Here is a 21371-nt window from a genome sequence, read left to right as displayed (position 1 = left end):
GAGCTGGAATTTGGAGGGGAAATACAAATTGAGAGAGGCTGGTAAATATAATAATGTGCGCCTCATGTAATCATCTGTTTAAATGCAGATAGAGAAGAGGAGTGTTGAGTGATGGATGACAGAGGAGACAGGAGGAGAGGAGCTGGTGGGGAACTGGTCTAACGTTACAGCAGGAGTTTTAGGAGTCGCCTTCGTCACTGTTCATGTTTGTTTTTCTGTTTTTGTTTGCAGACACAAAGACGATCTGGGTCTGAGCGGCACCAATGGTCCGGCAATGTGACTGATTGATCCAGTAGATGAACAGTAAAGATTAAGAGGATGACAAATAAGCATGCTGCTTACACAGCGCGTGGGGCTAATCCTCTCCCCCCTCTCTTCACCCCCCGGGCTCCCTTTTGAGGAGCTGCCACCGAGGAGGAGCACCCACAGACACTGACCGACCCCGACGACCAAAGGGAGGGAGGACACAACCTGTTGACGAGCAACAAGTGTAAGCCCGAGCTGATGGCAGGACCTGGACCCATCTGCAGCTCCACATACTAGAGGCTCTGAAAGGGGACCCACCATCTGCCTATACCAGAGACCACGAGGCCTCACAGAGACATTTTCTCCCAATAGAAGAACTTTTTGTGTGATTTACCTGAACGATTTACCTCACACACTCAAGAGAGGAGGATTTAAAGTTTGTTCATCATCCGTCTAAGAGACACTTTTCATTACAAAGATGATGGAGGATCACCTGTCCAAGATCCCCATGATGTTGTCCTCTTCCCCCGCTGAGTCCTTGGTGAGCGGCGGCACAGATGACAGCAGAGGAGGTAAGAGTTTCACACCGGCGCAACAGGTGCTCATGAAGCCCCAAAAACCACAGGAGGAAATTATAAAACAACAAAACTTTTCGATATTTAAAAACTTGATTCTTTAACTATTTTTTTTAGTTTTGGATGCTCAAGTTTTTACCTTTTTTCTGTTTGATTATGTAATTTGGAAATCATCTGTTCAATATCATGCAAGTTTCTTCATTTTCACACAGGCATGAAACAAATCTGAAGGAATAAATTATTGTTTTACAACTTGTTCTTGTTTTATAACTAATTTTCTTGGTTTTAGCTGTTTTTTCTTGTTTTATTATATTTTTTTTCTTGATTCTAACTACTTTATTTAAAAAAAAATTATCTTTAAGCCATCTTTCTTGCTTTTACTACTTCTTGTCCGTCTTTTATCCGTCTTTTATTATCATGTTGTATGGTAAAAGTTGAATTCCTACAGGAGATGCACAGTAAATTATGCTGCACAGTTTGCAATGACTATAAAGGCATTGTATTTTATTCTAATGTGCATATAAATACATTTTTTTAACACAAAAAATAGAGTTTACTGCTCCAATTTCAACTAGTTGCATCGTTTAAACACAAATATATAAATATATATTCCTCGTATTAATTATTTAAACTGTAATTCTCCCTCCTGCTATCCAGCTTTCAAACTTCATACATATCTGCTTCATCATTTTAAACTGTTCTAACACTGCCTGGTGTTTTTGAGTCAGACTGTGGGGCCCTGTTCAGGCCGAGCTGACAGTACAGATGGCAGGCACACGTATGAAACAATAAGGCTAACATGAAAGGCACTAACCGACCCGCCCTGTGTCACCCTGTTATGACTCACAGCCAAGAGTCCAGTCCCTGGGAAAGCTCTGAGTCCGGCTCTGGTCTGCAAAGTATGCGGAGACACCAGCAGTGGGAAACACTACGGCATCTACGCCTGCAACGGCTGCAGTGGCTTCTTCAAACGCAGCGTGAGGAGGAGGCTCATTTACAGGTAACAGGACGCTTCTAAACAAACAACTTTAGAGTTTAAGTTTTTCATGTTATGACTATAGATGCCAAAATAGAAATACCACTGTCCTGGTAGAGATAATCAGTGAACGGGATGGTTGAATTCAAATTCATTCTGGAAAACAAAAAGCCTACATTGGTATATATTTTGGACAAACAGTACAAATGTGTGGAAACAAAATAAAATATGTATCTGAATATGTCCACTGACTGAAATTATTAATAATGCCAAAAGGTAAGCATATAAAAGTGAACAAACATCTTTAAGCACCACAAAATCTGACTTACCTTGATGAAGTTTTTGCTGTTTTTAAGTCAGTGTTAGGTATAAAGAAAGTATAACTCAATCCCTGCTGCAAAATTCAAATCTTACCCAGTGTGTTCGTCTAGTTTTGAGTCAAAATATCTGATTATAGTCAGTCACATTACCCTGACAAGTATATTAAGTCCTTAATTTTTGGTTGTAATATCTGGAAATAAGATTCATATCTGGACTTGTCCGGTCAATGTGGCTCATGTTACGTGTGATTAGATATTTTGATTAGAAGACAGACGAATACTGTCAGTAAGATTTGAGATTTTGCTGTTCTCTTTATCATTCAGATACATTTCTCTTAAGATTTGTGTTTCTTGTTAACTTTATCTGAAGTATGTACACGATTTGTTGTAGCGCTCCTAATAAAGTCTTGTCTTTCTGCTTGTAAGCAGGTGTCAGGCAGGTACAGGAATGTGTCCTGTGGACAAAGCTCACCGTAACCAGTGTCAGGCGTGTCGGCTGAAGAAGTGTCTACAGGCCGGCATGAATAAAGACGGTGAGTGTGCAGAAATGAGAGTCTCAGATTTATTCTTGGCATTATAACTTGCACGGAAACCCTGTCATGTCAGAAATTTGAAACCTTGTGAGGTCAAAATCAAAATATTAGATGATGTCTGACCTTGTTTACTCTTCCTCCCTGCAGCCGTGCAGAACGAGCGTCAGCCCCGCAGCACAGCTCAGGTCCGTCTGGACTCCATTGACGTGGACCCCGAGAAGGAGCACCTTGCAACCACACGAGAGCCTACCTCATCATCCTCGTCTTCCTCCTCCTCGTCCAGCAGCTCTGTCATCACGTGGCCCCACATCAGCTCTTCCATATCCATCACCTCCTCTGTGGCCCCCCATCGCAGCATCAGCCCCCAGAACAACCACCGCTTCATGGCCAGCCTCATGACGGCTGAGACCTGCGCCAAGCTGGAGCCTGAAGACGGTGAGGAGGGTTTAGAGATTGGTTGGAAATTAACACTTAGACGGAATTAAATATAAGGGGTGATCTAATCTAAAACAACAGGAGAATAGCATTTCAGGAGCATGTTTTCTCTGTGAGTTTATGTCACTGTTAAAGGCAGAGAGGTCAGGTTGATCACATTTCTGAGATACTCGCTTGTGCCTTATGCTAGTTTTTCTTTATTGCATGTTAGGCAAAAAGCATAATCCCGTTTCCATATGGAAAGGCTTGTTAATCAGTAAATGAAAGCAACGTTATCACTTGTTTAATTGGAGTAAATAATAATAACACAACAGTCCCAGTATCAGTATCAGGCGGATTACCTGTCGGCCAGAGATATATCTGTCACAGTGTCAGAAAACCAAAAAGACCCAAGTGCAGATTAAAGTTTTAATAAACAAAAGTAAAAAAAAAACGTACTTCAAACAAAACACGGGAACACAGGAATCACACTGAGTTACACTCTGGGTAACGAGAAACGAGACACAGGTGAGGACAATCAAAAGGGAGGGAAAACACAGGAAGTAAAACTAAACCACAAACACAGGGAGCAAAAACTCCCAAAATAAAACAGGAAACTCTTCACACACAGGGAAGACAACACAAGACATGAAAAACCACAAGCGAGACATGAGGTCAACTTATAACAAATAGGAAAACACAGGGAGGACACAAGACTGAAACACAAGGGAAATATAGAAAGTAACATAGATCATCATCCCTATAAAAACATAGTATAATACTACTATTGTATTACTGTCTCTCAGATATCCTCCATTTAAATGTATTTTACATTATATTTAGTGTGTTAAAGAGTAGATTTTAATGTGTTCAGTGTTTCTGTAACTCATTCAAATGTGATAAAAAATTTTATAAATAGTATATTACACCATGTTATAGCATAAAACAGTCTTGGAGCCAATAATATGCTAGGATGGCTTGCTAACAGACCAAGTATGTGCTATGTTAGCTAACAGTTTAACACAAGTTTCATCAGGACCCAATATTATTTTGAGTCTGTGGATAGTGGGACAATATTTACTGATGTCACAAAGTCTGCAATTATTAATATATGATATAAGTCGATTTAATTCAGGCTTGAACAGCTCAAATTTTAAGAGTTCACCTGGTTGTATTTAATTGATTGTCAAATGAACAATGGAACTCGTTTGTTTAGTTATTTATTTAAATACAAAAAAAAGAAAGAAATTTCCTCCTAAATCCAAGTTATTAAATTTAACAAAAAAAAAACCTCAACTTAACATTTCCTGACTTACCTGTGTCGCCTCGTCTCACCTGCTCATCCTCCTCTCTTCTGTTTCAGTTGATGAGAACATTGACGTCACGAGTAACGAGCCTGAGCGCGAGTCCTCGGAGTACCACATGGCCCTGTACCCGTCCAGCTCCGAGAACGTGTACGAGACCTCGGCCAGGCTGCTCTTCATGTCGGTGAAGTGGGCCAAAAACCTGCCCGTGTTTTCCAACCTGCCCTTCAGAGACCAGGTAAGACTCAGCCGTGAAACTATATGTGTCGTTTTTGGTTTCAAAGTAGTTTAGTTATAAAACTTGGGTTTAAAAAGACACCTTACATGCTGGTATGATGATAAAATGCTATTATATTCATGTTAAAGAAATCTGTAGGAATAAAAGTTTGTACACAGAATTAATCATGTCGCTCACATTTAGTTAAAGTGTTTAGTTGAAAAAAATGTGTATCTAAGTTGAATTGTTGCTGAATTTCACCTTTAGTTTGTTTTTTAATTCAAATAACTTTTATCCAATCCTGTAACTTAAAAAAAAATATTTATAACTTTTTTGTTCTCATTTTCAAAGTTTGTCCATAAAGTTTCAGTTTAAAAAAAAGACCTTAATTTAAAATATTTATAGGTATTTTTAAATAATAAAATTCCTAGTCGTTTTAAGGACAATACAAATAAAAAATATGTCTCCGTTTTGTTGTATATATTAAATAATAATAATAATAATAATAATAATAAAATAATAATAATAATAATAATAATAATAATAATAACTGTATAAGACACATAATAATAACAATAATAATACTAATAATATATTTTATTTAAAAGCACCTTTCTCAGCACTCAAGGACACTTTACAGAGAGATTAAAACACAATAAATAAAATAACACAATAAAATAAATAAAAACAACAAGCACAAGTAACACCAAGTTAAAATGAAGCAGTCAAATTATGCAGAGAATGCAGCCAAAATAAAGGGAGTAAAAACCCCTGAGTTACTTATTCAAAAGATTGAAATATTATCATTTATATTAAGCAAAAATGTATATTCCTACTGATGTAATATCATATAATCACCTCTCATTTTGGACTCCTTTTGATGCTTTGTGAATATTAACGTGAAGTTTTTATCTCACGCCTCTTTTGTCCATGTTCAGGTGATTCTACTGGAGGAGGCGTGGAGCGAGCTCTTCCTGCTCTGTGCTGTTCAGTGGTCTCTTCCTCTGGACAGCTGTCCGCTGCTCTCTCTGCCCGACCTCTGCCCCGGTGTGCAGGGCAAAACCAGCTACACCAGCCTGGACCTGCGCCTCCTGCAGGAGGTCTTCAGCCGCTTCAAGGCCCTCGCAGTCGACCCCACTGAGTTTGCCTGCCTCAAGGCCATTGTGCTCTTCAAGCCAGGTCAGGACCCATTATTTAGTGGAAATTACTATTTTCTAAAGGCTAAAATGACTGACTTTAGATACATAAACCAAGAAAATCACTGTATTGTAAATAAGTATTCTAGGTGGATTTACTGCTGGGTATTTAATTTTAGACACATGTAGTGTCAGTTTAACTTCTGTCTGAACTTGTGTGACTAACATCAATGCTTCCTCTTCTCCACAGAGACTCGGGGGTTGAAGGATCCAGAACAGGTGGAGAACTTGCAGGACCAGTCTCAGATGATGCTGGGACAACACATCCGCTCACACTACCCTAATCAACCAGCCAGGTAACATCAACCTCTCGCTTTAATCTTGAACTCATCACACTCTTTCTGTATGATTGATTTTAAAGATGTCTCCTGAAGTTTGCTTCATTTAGTTTCTCTTGTGTGTTTACAGGTTTGGAAAGCTGCTCCTTCTTCTCCCCTCTCTGCGTTTTGTGAATTCAGAGCGGATAGAGCTTCTGTTTTTCCACCGGACCATCGGTAACACGCCCATGGAGAAGCTGCTGTGCGACATGTTCAAGAATTAAAGAACCCATGCAGTCATCATTTACCTCCAGGTTTAATGGGAGGACGTTCGATGGATATTTGCTTCTTATTTCTGTTTACATATCAGAGATTCTGTTATTTTTTAAAGCCACTTTAATGTTTGTTTGTGAATGAAAATGCAACTCAGTTCTCATCATCATGCTTGCCGTCTGTTTGTGTCATATTTAGACTTTGATTTGTGTCTGAAGTGACTCACAAGCACATCTCAGTCTCTAGTGTATCATTGTTTTGGTGTTTTTTCTTTGAACACAATTCAGATTTTCATTTGTTGCAGATAGATGGACTGTGAGTCCCTGCTGTCATTAATGTGACTGTTATTTTCATGTTTTCATGCCTTGATAAAGTAAAAAATATCATATAAAGATTGTTGATTCCTTTTTCTCCACTAATGTCACACTTCAGAAGAGCTCATGCAGTGCTCAAATGTTTACCTCACAACAGGAAACAGATGTTTGTGCAATGTTTTTTTTTTTTAATCAAATCTTCTTAAGAAAAATGACAAAAAGTGTACGTTGTAATCACTTTTTCAGTAGCAAGTAGGTACAATGGCTAAGCAGCCGCACACAAATACAACTTTGGATACTGATACATAAATGCACACACATAAAATACAATTATATTAAATAAATACATAAATAAATTAAATAAAATATAAAATTTAAATGAATAAAAACCCATCCTAGGAAAAACTGAGACCAGATGTTTGTGCAAAATTAAAATAAGAAAAAGGTGAAAAATGAACCAGGTGTTTGGATTTAAATTAAATGACAAATATGAATAAAATATAAATAAAAATACAAAACATTTACTGAGGTCTGAACCCTCTGTAGCACAAAGAATCAATCAAACAGCGCCCTCTACTGTCTGAGGAAAGGCACACAATATCCTCCACACACACAAACTCACAGTCAAAAACTTTGCAAATTTTAATCTATAAAATGTAAATTAGTTAGGCTTTCTCTTATTCAAACAAACTCAGAAACAATATGCTACTTTTTAAAAAAATGCCAATTTATTCATCTGTTAATATTCAGCTTGTAATATGGATGGAAAGATTGAGTTAAGGGCCTGTTAAGAGCTCGTCTTCCTTCAGAAGAGGAGCCCTTTGTTTAGATGATAAACGTGCACAGAGAGGCTCTGTGATCATCCAGCAAAGAGATGGACTGAAATAAGAAAGTTATGGGTCAAAATATGGATGATTTTTGATATGATGCACAAACTAACAGTTTAGATGTCATAAATAAAAAAATACTACTCCTAATAATGATAATAATTTAGTCAGGTCGACTGGTGACTGTGAATTTGTGTTCTAAATGTTGGGTGCTGATTGAAATGCTGATGGAATGGCTAAAATATCATGCTGCAGAAAAAGAGGCAAGTAGTATGTTCATCCTTTGGGTCTGAGTGATATCCCTCTACACCATGAACCGCTCATTGGCATCAATTCTTTTGGTTATAATATGGAATCAACTATAAACCAAATGACACCAACTATCAAGACGCTTACACTGTGTGCCATTTATCTTTAGTAGCTTGTATGTGAGAATATTTATCCAAATAAAGTGCTCTACTCTTTGAAATCAGATGTGAAAGCTGGTGATTGTGGTTGAAATGGGCAGCTGTTTACCTCACCTAAATGTCACTTTGATAAGAGACGTCACTCAGTATTACTGCACATTCAAACACATGACATAACTTTTGAAGAGCTGAACTGGACGCAGGAGGTACACACAACAAACGCTTATTTACTTTCAGACTCTGAGCAAGAAAAGAACTGCAGCCACAGCTCTGTTTTTAAGAGAGTAATTTATTATTCTGCTTTGATTCAGCTGTTTCATGAGGTAAGAATAGCACCCACCACACGTTGAAATAGCAGCAGTTGTGGTTCCTGTTCAAGCCCCTCGGACGTCAGAAAATCCAGGGATCAGATCAGCTGGCCCTCTGCGGCCTCTGTCATATGAGTGAGCTCACACATCAGATTAAGAAACTTTGAACTCTCACAGCAAAGTGTGCTGCAGAAAATATGGCCAGTGGTTAAAAATGTACACTAAACTATTGTATATGGTGCACAAAGAGGGAAGCAGATAATATCAGAGTGCATCTTTGTGCTGAAAACTGAACATCTGGAGAATGTTTTTGTCTTCTGATCAGTAAATCTGCTCCAGCTCTGACCTCTCTCACTATTCTTCCTTCTTCATTTATTATGACACAAATAAAACACAAGTTTAACGTGGTCCTAAACTAAAGCTTTACCTCACGTGTAAAACGATCAACATTCTCACTTCGCCCTTTCCCAATCTCTTTTCACACAAAGGTTTCTCCTGTTCAAACCAGAGGTTTTCATCTTATTATGAGATTAGTCTGTTAAGTAACAGGCAGAGGGAGGGGGACAGGTTAACGGCACGTTGCAGAGAAAAATTATATTTAATCTGACACAGAGAGCTTTCAGTTCAACATGAAAACACCAAAAGTGAGACAGCAAAAAACAACATACGTTATATCACAAACTATTTAAAGCTAATGATCAGGGACTTTTTTTATGATGTGTTTGGGAGGGGTGTTGTCTCACCTCATGAGCTAGTGTTGAAACTCTTGTACGTGCTGATTGCATAAGAAATGCATAAATGGAAAAACCAAAAGAACTTGATTCCACTGGCTTCAATCAACAACAATGATCCTCTTAATTTTGTTTTGGTCTGTTATTTGTTGGTGTAGACTTTTGGTTTTATCGTCGTATCATCGCAAAATTGTTCCATTTTCTTGAACCCAAAGACGGTTAGTTGCCATCTTGAGTCTAATGGTGATTTGACCAAATACATGAGTAAAAATTGTGCTGGATTCACATTTTAGAAAGTGCAATATTCCTCTGCAATGTGAAGTAGTAAAATTATAAAGTGGAATGTAAAAACATACTCAAGCAAAGTCTGCCACAAGTTCATCAAATTTGCAGGGTCAGGCTTGGTGCACTAAGGGCCTGTTTCCACTCATGGCATTCTGTTTTCTACACAAAACCAGTGCAGATCGGCATTTCAACTCTAAGGAGTTGGAGTGCCAAAAGTCCCTTGGTGTCAGCTGTTTTTTGTTGCTGCGCTCAGTTGAAAGTAGTTAAACTCTTTGAATACCGCAGCACCAATCCAAATCGCGTACGGCCAGTACAATCTCCAGGTCTAGAGCTGCTGCCAAATGATTTCTATAAAATCCAGTTTACATTCTCTTTGTAAAACTCCATTGATTCAAAGCAGATATGAAGCATATGGAGCATTCTAAAACAGACTTGATGATTGGTTAAGGAAGCGGAAGTACTGCAGGACAGTTCTTTTAAGCTAGCTAGAGCAAGCACTGATAAAAAGTGCTATGAAACTGGGGTAACAACATAAAAAATAACTGTTAGTGGAGACAGGCCCTAAATTAATCTAGACTAAAAAGTAACCTTATCATCAGCTAAGCATTGCAGCCTCCCCTGACATCCTTTATAAGTCAAAGTGTTGTTAATACCGTGAGTTTTAACATGGAACTACTTAACTTAGCATTTTACTTTTAACATTATATTGGCAGCTGTTTAAAGACACTTTGCATAGGTGGAGGAAAATGGTGGTACCCAGTTGTGGCACTGAATCCTCCACATACTGCATTTGTTGGCAATATTGGAGCTAATAATCCAATGCAGGTGATATCTCTCTAAATTGTGTTTATAAGATTTAATATTTCCCTCCAGGTCTGTTTCCTCCAGCACGTCCTCTCCTGTTGACTGTAACACCTAAACCTCCCTCTCCTCTAACTCCCCTCAGAGCCGTCGTTAATCTGCAGCGTTTGAGCTCTTAGTTTGACTGGAATGTGCCCGAGTGTTTGGGCCAAACTGTCCAAACACTTTACAGCAAAAACCAGCAGATCACCGAGCGAACTGACCCAGCTGTAGGACGATCAGGAGACGCGTGGATCTTTAATCTTTCTGGTTCATCGGTTTGATTTGACTGGATAGCTGTGATGAATCAAAGCAAGGTGGATTTTGAGCCATTTGAATATTCCTACTATGACTATTCGGACTGGTACTCGAACAATGCAGAGCCAACAAAACCACCTAAAGAGTGAGTATCAGAGTCTTTTGAAGGTTTTTCATGGTCAAATAATCAAATGTCTATTCCCAATGCTTTACAGATTTACTCCCATGTACAAGAGCTATATGGGAATTATTTGGGTTACAGATTATTAATTTGCTTATATGCTTCATAATCATAATTTCCTTTTTTGGTGTTGCTCAGTGAACCTTTCTTAGGTCATCTTCCTTTTACATATTACATGCTTTCTTTAAGTGATGATTGAAATCTAACAATATGCTGATGACACACAGCTGTACATTACCTTTGACCCAACTGGTGATTAAATCTGCTGCCATTTCACAAATGCCTTGGCTGCTGTAAACCTGCTATGTCGACCTGTTTTCTGAAATTAAACTGCAAGAAATGTGTTTTATTTTTGAGTTGGTGCACAAACAAGACTAAGTTCTTCTTTCCAAATTTGGTTGTTAGTTCCAAGAAGTCTCAAACCTGGTTAAAATCCTGGATTTGTACTCATATTTTAAATCCTACTTTAAAAAGGTGGCTAAAGCAGTTTTCTTGATCTTAAAGTGCCTGTGGGGAGTTGTTGCTGGTTATGAAACAGACTGTAATTAATATATTTGCCTCGTAATGAGCCACACAGGAAAAGGAGACTATCAGCATGAAAAATGACTGTTACTATAAAGGTATTAACTTGTAAAACTTACTGTGGATGGTGTAAGACAAGACTATTTACAGCAGTCTGCAAAACCAGCCTGGTTATAATCCTGGACTTAGACTCATATTTTAGATCCAACGTTAAAAAGGTGGCCAAAGCAGTTTTTTTTATCTTAAAGTGCCTGCTGGGAGTTTTTGCTGGTTATGAACAAATAATGAAATCAATATCTGTGCCTCTTTATGAGCCACACAGGATAAGGAGACTAAAAATGACTTTTAATGTAGCGGTATTAACTCATAAGACATACTGTGGTTGGTGTAGGACAAGATTATTTACAGAAGTCTGCAAAACCAGCCTTTATTTTTCAAGATTCTCTCTGAGTGGTACAGTTGACTGTTAAGAAGCAAGATGAGCTTTGGGTCAAAAAACACTGCTTTCAAATACACAGAGCAAGAACAGAGAAGAGATCTTAGGAATGGATTTGTCCATAGGGGGCGCCAAAGTCAACAAACCGACAGAGCAACATTGGTTCTTGCACCTGTCATGCTCTTTTTTGGTGTTCTTCCAAAACAATTCATTGAAAAAACAATTAATTCTGACCTCTGCGGCCAGGCCCTTTTATTTGCTTTTACTTAAGAGAAAACAAATCATTGCAAGTAGATTTATAGCCAGCCTGCAGAGTGAATCCCAGTGGATTTTACGATCGATTTTGTAGTTCATTAATGGCCTCTTAAATCCTCTGTCACCAGTTTTGTTAAGTCAGGAGGTCAGCCTTATAATTCAGGCTCTAAGAGATGCACACTTAATCATTTAAACATTGCCCTTCAGTGTCAGCTTTCCTGTGTTTTATCTGAACCTGAGTTCACTTGAAGCTATGACCTGATTATTGATGACTCACTGACTTTACATGTTTTATTGATTTTAATGTTTCCTTGTTGTGCTCTATTGTTTTCTTGTAAAGCATTTCACAACCTGAGTTCAGAAAAGTGCTCCAAAAATACAGATTATTGTAACTTTCACAAACTCTACTTAATTTTTCTTAAGCATTCCTTTGGTGTCATAAATTTGTAATATTTCACGAAACTGATTATTTTCTTACTCTTGGTTTTTGTGCTTGTTTTGCTGGTTATTTATTTGACGACTCAGTATTTGCACTTGTTTATTCACATTTCCAAACAGGACTTTGAGCTTGATCAATAAAACTTGTGTGTTTAAGGTGTGTTGTTTTTCTGAGCAACTTCAAATCTTGAACTCGGGATCAAATCATCAATTTAAACACAGATATATAAATCCTACAGGTTGCATTATGATAGCATTGTTTTATGTTTTGGTCGTATGAATTTTGTTTTCACAGATGCATGCAGTTTTTGCAACTTTTTGGACCAAGAATAAATCTTATTAATTTTCATTATTGCCTTTTTGTCACAGAGTTATCTTACCATGTGACCCCACAGTGGACGACAAGCTCTTCAACATATGCATGGTATCAGCATCTGTAAGTATTAGTCAGGTCTAAGAAGGACCAGGCACATTATGTTGAGTGATGATGATGATTTACAGTAGACTACATCCTTTAAACTTTACAAACAAAGACCTTTGAAGGTGGTATTTAAAGAGGAATCGACATGTTGAAATACTTTGAAAAAGCAGTTTAATGTAAAGTTCTTCCTCATCTTAGCTAAGGGTCTGAAGGTAAACTCTGCTTCAGGGAGACTTTCAGTTTAATGAGGTTTGACATCACTTTGCCCTCGCCCAATTCTTAGTAAATACCACTTTATAATGAGTAATGGGCTACGACAGCTGGGTCACTGCAGCTGATTAAAAATAACAAGACTGTAGTCTGAAGAATGTTCTTGTTCTCTTTCTCTCATACATTCCTCCATCCGGTCTTCCATTTGTATCATCTGTAAAAAAGTTTTGAGCTTTACTGTCTGCTCTGGTGTGTTGTGTTTTGCATCTTGTGCCTTCTTGCTTTAACTTTCTCTTAACTGGACTTTGAAGTTTTCTTTCTTGGCTTGTCTTTGTGTTTTCTGTTGCTGTGTCTGTCAAAGCACTTTGCAGACTGTCCTTTTAAAAGGTGCCTTGTACATATGACTGTTGTATGATCCAATACAAGAACCAGATGGTGAATTTTACAGAATAGTATTCACAAATAAATGAGGGCTCCTCTTGAAAGCAGCCAACACGTCCTCATACCTGAAAGTGTGAACTGGACAAACAGTAGTTAGGCCATGGCACAGAAACTGCTAAAAAAAAAACCACATGATTTGGGTCAGAATAAGTTCACTACTTGACATCAGTTTAAGTTGTTTTTTGTGTATTTTTGTTGGACAAGGTATATGATCTACATAAGATTTAACTCACATTAAAAAAGTTATTATAGTCATATTTCCATCTCTCTCTGCAGCTGGTGGCCATGTTGATCCTGGCAGTGCTGGCCAGGAAAAACAAATTCTGCCAAGGATTCACCCGAGGGTCCTCCAGTATCTTCAGGTGAAGCTTTGACTTCTGTGGATGGATGTTATTGTAGACTACAGGTTTGTCTTGTAATTTAAATGTTCTTGTATGAACTCACAGTCCAGCCAACTTCCTGGACCAGACTCAGCACAAAGGTGTGGCCATGGCTGTTTTTGGACTGGTGTTCAGCAAGCTGTCCATGTTAGTGATCGCCCCGGATCCTCTACCTTTCATCAAAGACACAACAGCTGAGAGTAAAGGTGCATATTCTTTGTTTATTTGTAATTCAGTGAGCTCACAATACAAATGTGTTGACTGTGGTGAAATGTCATGCCTATAGCTTCTATGGGTTTCATTAGTGGTTCTGAAGGGAGCAACAGGAATAAAGACAAACATGTGAACAACAAAGAATGACTTTGTAACTAATTACAGTATGATGGTTTTACTTTAAAAAAAATTGTGTTATTATATTTATGTATTTCCAGAAATACTGGTATTCCAAGAGAGAATCATAACTAAAAACTCACATGAAGAAAAACAATGATAAATGAGTGAAAAAAACGAATTTGATTTACCATAGTTTGAAGTTAAGATGGGAAAACTGATTTTAAAAATGAAGCTGATAAAAGCTAAACTTGCATTATTTGTCATCGCCATGATCTTAGCACAGCTTTTTTTCACCTGTGTATCAATTTTCGTGGTTTTGGTAGAAAATAGGAAAAAAAGGACCAAGTTGGGAATACAATTGAAGGTATAAAATTCTACATTTGTAACAAAAGTCCTACCTCAAAAACATCCAAACAAGAAGAAGCCACAGGAGAGGGGAAGCCCTGGAGGAATGACGCATCAAAATCACAAAGAGAGGAAGGCACAAAGACACTGAGAGTAATCAAAACACAGGTGTGACAACGAGGCACAGGTGAAACTGATTGAGGGCAATCAAGCTGGAGGGAAACACAGGAGGGAAGGAAGTAACTGGTGCATGACACACAAGGAGAATTACATTTCAAAATAAAACAGGACGCACTACAACAACACAAGGGTACAATACACAGCTACAACAACTGAAATACACTTTTTACTAACATCACAATCACACTGTAATGTCACTTCAATTAAATCCAATGTAAACTTCATTCATGTTTAAACTGGCTTATTCCATCTCACCACAACTCCTCTGTCCATTCACTTAAAACTTTTTAAATTGTGTTTTATTTACTGTTTGCTATTTAAACTCTGTTTGTTTTTAATGTTGTAAGGTGACCTTGAGTGCCAAGAAAGGCGCCTATAAATAAAATGCATTATTATTATTATTATTATGTGAACCAATCTCCAAGTTTGAAAAGATGACATAATACCATAAAAGAGTAACTAGCCTTGAAACAGGGTCAGATGGAAGCTCCCTTTCATGGTTTGGTCAATCATACGGAGGTTCCTTGATTATTAAAATTATGTCTTTTCTTGAATCTCTTCTTTCCTCAGAGTACATGAAGATAATGGCCATTTTCTACTACCCTCTCCTGTACTTTCCCCTGATGGTCTGCGGCACTCTGCAGCACAAAGTGGGTTACGTGGTGGGAGTGCTGCTGTCCTTCGGTCATTTCGGGGTCCTGGTGTGGCAGAAGTTCGACTGTCCAAAGACTCCAGAGGTTGGAAAAAATCTTTCCATATCAGTAATAATAAACCATTGTGATGAAATATAAAACTGTCAGAACTTCATATTTCCATGTAGTTATTCATTCATTAGTGACTTAAGGTCTTCTTGAGGTCTTGTTTCGCCTGCAATGTCCAATATTCATGCCTCTTTTAGCTCGGTTTTGGTCTCCACCCATCAGCATAAACAGCTTTTTAGTTACCAGCTACACCATTTTCTCTACTGGTAACAAACCAGCTTCCTGTTGGTGTTGGTGTCTGCAACTAACACTGATTAGATCTGTGAGACTGGACCAAAGCAGTAATTTAAGAGGGTCTGAGAACAAAACAAAGAGCTTGGAAGATGCTAAACATCCGGAGGGCGAATTTATTGTTTACCTCAGAAGAATTTATGGTTTCATAATTCAAATTTAGAGATTTTCTTATCCTTTTTATTTCAATGTCAAATGTCTATACTACAGATGTCTTGGGGTATTTAGAACAGTCTATTTTTCCACTTTCCTCCTCACAGATCTACAAGTTCTACGCTCTGCTGGCCAGTCTGCCTCAGATGGGCTGCCTCGCCTATCTCTGTGTCCAGTTTATGATTCTGTTCGTCAAAGGACCAAAGACTGACGAGGTGAGAAAAGCCAAAGTCAGCCTAACACTCTCGCTCATGATAAATATGAAAGTGTAAAGTGATCTGTCTCGGGTGCAAACTAAGACAGAAACATGAATTTCAACAATGTAGAGTTTAACCATGATTACTGTAAGCAGCTTCGGCTGAGTAACATGGGTTTAACTCAGGGTGGTTGAGCTGATTATGACGATGGAGGTGATATTGTTTTTCCTTTTCAAACATTAAAACAGAGGTGTTGTTGTAACAGCCGGTTTAATCTGTGTGCAGATAATTAAGAAGAACGCAGCCCCTGAGAATAAATGAATACTTTCAGACACACATCTTTATAACTTTATTTTGCCTCTGTTTTTTCTCATACTTTTTACTTGTTTTAACTTTGTGTTAAGATGAATGTTTTTTTTTGAAGAACAACAAAACATCCTTTATGATGGGTCTTTTCTCCTTCATAGGACCTGGACAGCAGCTACTACACCGTGTATGTGAAGATGATTCTCAGGAAAAAATCCTCAACTGCCAGGTGGGTGTTTTGAAGTGCTGATGCAGGTTAGAAGTGTTGCCCTGCGTGGTAGCAATGATAGGAAGGTGAGCTCTGCACATAGACTGTGTATGTTTCTGCACAACAACTGAAAATGTTTATTTCTTTCTTTTAGCTCTTCAACTGCAGACAAACAGACCCTGTTAAAGAGAATTCTGGAGGTTCCCAAGAGTTATATCTATATACCAGACAAAGGTTTGTGCACTCACACAAGGACACTCTTGTTTATTTGTTCCTGATTAATGATTATGTTGTGGTAGAAGTCACACTCAGTCTGAACTTCTTCTAGCTAATTGGTAGATAATGACTTGTTTTGTCTTTCAGTGTTTCGTTTTCCGCTGAAGCTGGCCGTATCTGCATTTGTTTCCTTTGTGGCAATTTATCAAGTAAGTCTGTCCACAGACAGACCATCATGACCTTTAACCTCTTAAACCAGATGACATATAGTTACTCCTCTGTGCCTAAGTGAGCCATAAAGACCTAATTTGTTCACCTTTCAGACGGCGTTGTTGTTAGTCGTCTTGGTGGTCCCTGTTCTCCACATCGTGCGTGCGGGTATCGATGAAAACATCGCCTTCCTGATGCTTGGGTTTGGCATCATCCTGTCAGATGACAGAATGGAGGTTGTCAGAATCGTGACCTTCTACACTTGGTTGCTTGAAGGTATGCAGAGGAATCTCTGGGGCTGATGTGTGTTAACATTTTGTTGTGAAGTAATGTCTGACTTTGTTTTCCTGTATGTGTTTGTTAGTGTGCTACCTGTGTGCACTGACTCTGTCCCTCTTGGTCAGTCTCGTCATGCTCATGAAGTCCATGATCTGTCACAGGTGAGAACAATAAAACTGAAGTCACTTTGCATCTGGGGATTTATTGGGATGAAATACCTGATCATTTCTGGCCTATTGGGGAAAAGTCAACAAGCTCCAAACTTTCCCATGGAGCTGTGTCTCACTGTCTTAGCACTCATTGTAATCCCCACATTCACAACATACAGTTCAGCCTCTTAGAAACATCAGGTTTTGCACTAATGCAAAAAGTAGATGTTATGAGAAACTGTCATGTGATTTAGTATAAAGACCAAAAGGTCAAGTATCCTCAGAAGACCGGGGTTTTGAGTCATGCCTGAAAACAGAATATAATAAGTGTTATTGTTTACACCTATCTCACAATGTTTTTGACTCCATTTTTTGCCTGAACCAAACAAATTAGACTTTTTGACGTTAGTCAAGCGTCAAACAAAGAGGAATTAAAGACACTTCATTGTATAGGGAGCAAAATTGGTGTTACAAAGTGTTGGCATTGTTGGATGAGATATCTTTTGTATTCCCCTGGTTGCTCTGCTACTGTATGGGTTCAACAGAAACAATGTATTTTGCAGTTTTAGTATGACAAGTGAGCTTCCGTCTCATAAAATGTCTTGCATGGACCAAATTGCTCCTCCTTGTTTCTTTGTTTTGCTGGAGATTAGATTCCCCGCCCTGTCCAAACCTAATGTACTTTTGATTTGATTTTCTTCTACAGGACGAACCTGAAAGGACTGTACAAAGGAGAAATCTACAGCATTTATAACAGCAAGAAGACTATTCGACCATCCAGACCTGGGATTGTGTGTTGGATGGGTTTGGCAGGATACCAGGCTGCAGTCATCTGTGTTGGTAAAGTACAAAACACAGCAGAATATTTCATTTGAACTTCTATTTGATCAGTTAAACAGAGGAACAACAATAATCTGTATAAGTAAGAAGGATCAGAAGAAGGATCAAACAAAACAATGTTTGAAACCTTTCAATTCTGTCACAAAATCACATCAATGAGCCACACTTTTAATAGATATGTTCATATATATCCACGAACACACTGCAGTTTATTATGACTCAGTTTGCAACACACTGGAGATCTAAAAGCTGATTAATCCAAAACACCAGAATAGTCCCCGAAAAAATGTGCACTTTGTCAACACGAGTTTGAGTAATGTTATAGAATGTGTATTTAATCATTAAACTGTTGCTTATTAAACTATTGATTAGGAACCTAATTTTGAAAGTGCACATGTTAAGGATTAAATTAGTCTCTTCATGGGAAAGGATAAATATAATTTAAACATTCCTCAGATTCTCAAATAAAAAAACAGTGATGATTTCTGTTCATCGTTTGGATATGTGCTTTTTGAAACAATCTCTTTCTGTATTGTGTTTGCAGGAATGGCCATCCAGACTGTGGTGTTTTTCATCTGCTTCTTGTTCCTGGTGTTTTTGATGATAGTTCCTGTTTTTTATGGCCGTAATCTCTTCGTCTTTGAAATATTGGGAAGAGCTTGGTGAGTAAAGAACATGTCTTTTATACTCCCTTGTGTTTTTTTAATATAAAAAGACAAAAACAACTACCTCTCTCCCTTTGTCATGATCTGTGTTTGTGATGCCTCAGGCCAGCCTGGGTCACTCTGCTGCTGGTCTCCGCTCTTCAACATGTGACCGCTAAGTTTGCGTTTATCAAGAGGGAAGCTGGAACAAGAGACTTGAACAACAGGTATGTGAAGTTTATACTAACTCTTTATTGGACTGGAGTAAATGAGGAGTCTCTGATGTTTTGATTTAGTCATTTCTGGCTGCAGTATTTTTAAAGAAGTAATATAGACTATATATATATTTTATCAAAAGGCTTTCAAACTCTGCTTCTCAAGTCACTTTCCTCCTTTATCCCTGATGCTGCAGTCTTTATAAAGTCTAAAACCCAAAAGGCCGGCTTTATTTAGAACATCATTGAACATGGAGGCACTGGGCAGACGGGGCCATGCAGGCAGTAAAAGCTCAGGCAGAGACCAAATGGGACACATAATAAACTGCTAGTCCAGGGACAGAGAGCAGCTCAGTGTGCAGAAACCATCAGATGATCTGAATCTGTAATGACGGGCAGAGTTTTGTTTGAAAAAAGAAGACTGCAGCTACCTTCAGGGATACTTAGCTCTTTCTATCCATATTAATTTCAGGATTTAGGAGGACTCTTTGGCATCCTAACAGGGATAATCAGAGGCATGAATATCAAAACCCTGAAATGTTTAATGATTTGTTTCCAGAGAGAGTCTGTTCCTCCTGACATACCTGCTCTTCCTGATCAACACTGTGATGGGTCTGATTGTGGCAATATGGAGGGTGGTGATCACTTCTCTGTACAACATCATACATCTGGGACGTGTTGACCTCAGTCTGCTGCACCGCACCTCAGAGGCCTACGACCCAGGTACAAGTTCTCATACAGTCATGGCAGTTATACGACTAGATTGAACTACATCAAGGTTTAGAGTAGATGGTCCTCTGGTTCAGTCTGATTTAAGTCATCCTTGTGATCTTTGACCCCATGCAGCTTACAGTTACTACACCAACGCCCTGAGGGTGGAGATAAGCCAGTCCCATCCGGTGATGAAGGCTTTCTGCGGGCTGCTGCTGGACCTGATGATGGAGGGTGGAGGAGTCAGACAGAAAGTGAAGGACGCAGAGGAAGGTAGAGACACAGCAGCAAAACATCACACAGACAGGCTGGCATCTGATTCAGACAAGTACTAGTACACAATTCCATGCCCTCTTGAGACTGTGATGATGATTATAGAAAAATAATTGCGAGTCAACACTTTGAAAACATCAATCTTAAATCCTTGGTATCATTCTGTGAAAACAAAGAGGCTAAAGTATGACTCAGATATCACCAAAGAAAGCAGCAGCATCTAATTCTCATAACCACCTCTCATCCCTCCATGCATTTATCTCATTCTTCTGAACCCTGCATCCCTGGTATTTTTGCCTCGTTTTCTTCCTCTCAGTCCACCTCTCCATGTTTTCAGGAGTTCAGGAGAACGGCCCGAGCAAGGCGAACAACTCCAGAAGGATCCGCTCTCGCTGGCAGCTCATGTACACGCTGGTCCACAACCCCTCCCTGCTGGGCTTCAGGAAGCACTTCCAAACGTCTCAGACCGCTGAGAGCATCCTGAACGGAACCCCAAACCACACCGCCAAGACGAGCAGCAAGAGGGAGGCAGACAAACCCGCCGCTGAGCTGGACCAGTCCACTGAGACCCAGGAGAAAACTGATTGAGAGCCATGATTCATAAAGTGTGGCTGGAAGTGTACTCCAAACAAGATCCTATTCGGCATGTGCATCACTGTGACATTTATTACTTTACTTAGCTTGTGGGAGAGATCAATTAAGCGGCAAATATAGTCAAGATGTTTTAAGTTAACATTCAGATACATTTGATTCATGCAAAATGCTTGATGATCTTTTGTTTGCTTGCAGTTAAACCTGAATTTTTTTGGTGTTTGAACACATCAGATGTGATCTTGTTTGGAGTACACTGTCACCCTTGTTGAAATAGATCTAGATTTTTATAAAGTCCTGGTTATAACACTAGAATACCAAAATATTGGTGGAGGTTTGTCCAAAGAGTCTCTAACACAGGCCACTAAACACAAACAGCATGTTTGTCTCTGCTATAAAATGATTGCTAAGCTTCAAATGTGCTTCTACAAGTTACAGAGAGATGATTGTGTGGATCAAAAAGAAGAGTAAATATTCCCTCTTGGGTTAGTTGTGCATAACACTGTTTCCTGCTGTATGAGTTCACCTGCAAAATTTGCCCTTCAGTAAACAGAACGCTGCTGCTTGAGGCCGACTAGCTGGCTTTCTGTTTTAGCTGCCAAGCCTGGTTAGCATCAATCCACTGAACATCTTGCCTTTGTATTGTCTTCGAATGAAATGTGTGAAAAAATTTGCTTCACTTTCGTCCGAATACGTCTGAAGAGCTCATCTCCACAGATTGCTTTGGTAAGTCCTGCAAACGTGGATCACCTACAAAGCAGAAGGTGGACCAGAGGCTGCCAGAGCTCTGTCTCTTCAGGGCCCTTAAATCAACCTCAATCCCTCGAGCACAGACAGTTATATGATGAACATGTTCTGCATGTACACAACTGTCACGGCCTTTTGGTGTAACATATTAACTCACACAATGTACATTGTGGATCGATTGCAGCATCAGAGTCAGGTTGGAGAAGTCAATATGAGG

General features: G+C 38.8%; 2 protein-coding genes and 1 long non-coding RNA gene across 5 annotated transcripts; 2 read left to right on the top strand and 1 right to left on the bottom strand.

Moving 5' to 3' along the window:
- The first annotated feature begins 724 nt into the window (after positions 1-724).
- On the top strand, positions 725-6703 carry LOC117810448 (photoreceptor-specific nuclear receptor-like). Its single transcript, XM_034680295.1, has 8 exons — positions 725-818; positions 1671-1821; positions 2547-2650; positions 2798-3085; positions 4428-4606; positions 5524-5764; positions 5972-6077; positions 6190-6703. Exons 1-8 carry the CDS (start codon positions 725-727, stop codon positions 6320-6322), a joined length of 1296 nt encoding a protein of 431 aa, XP_034536186.1. The 3' UTR covers positions 6323-6703.
- Positions 6704-10009: 3306 nt separating this feature from the next.
- Positions 10010-20975, top strand: LOC117810957 (receptor for retinol uptake stra6-like). Its single transcript, XM_034680972.1, has 17 exons — positions 10010-10426; positions 12483-12549; positions 13462-13547; positions 13632-13771; positions 14994-15160; positions 15676-15783; positions 16233-16300; positions 16434-16513; positions 16643-16704; positions 16819-16981; positions 17070-17145; positions 17840-17973; positions 18518-18635; positions 18743-18844; positions 19392-19555; positions 19679-19816; positions 20154-20975. The coding sequence occupies exons 1-17, from the start codon at positions 10326-10328 to the stop codon at positions 20402-20404; spliced, it is 2025 nt and encodes a 674-aa protein (XP_034536863.1). The 5' UTR covers positions 10010-10325; the 3' UTR covers positions 20405-20975.
- Positions 12689-14423, bottom strand: LOC117810958. Of its 3 annotated transcripts, none has more exons than XR_004630886.1 (3): positions 14297-14423; positions 13419-13738; positions 12689-13300 (listed from the first exon to the last, which is right to left on the bottom strand). It is a non-coding gene; the product is annotated as an uncharacterized LOC117810958 (long non-coding RNA). The 3 variants fall into 3 exon arrangements; XR_004630887.1 differs by having other exon boundaries at positions 12689-13297; XR_004630885.1 differs by having other exon boundaries at positions 12689-13263.
- Positions 20976-21371: the final 396 nt, after the last annotated feature.

Source organism: Notolabrus celidotus, chromosome 3, assembly GCF_009762535.1.
Source record: "Notolabrus celidotus isolate fNotCel1 chromosome 3, fNotCel1.pri, whole genome shotgun sequence".
In the NCBI taxonomy this organism is placed as follows: Eukaryota; Metazoa; Chordata; class Actinopteri; order Labriformes; family Labridae; genus Notolabrus; species Notolabrus celidotus.
This window is presented reverse-complemented; position numbering and strand designations above follow the sequence as displayed.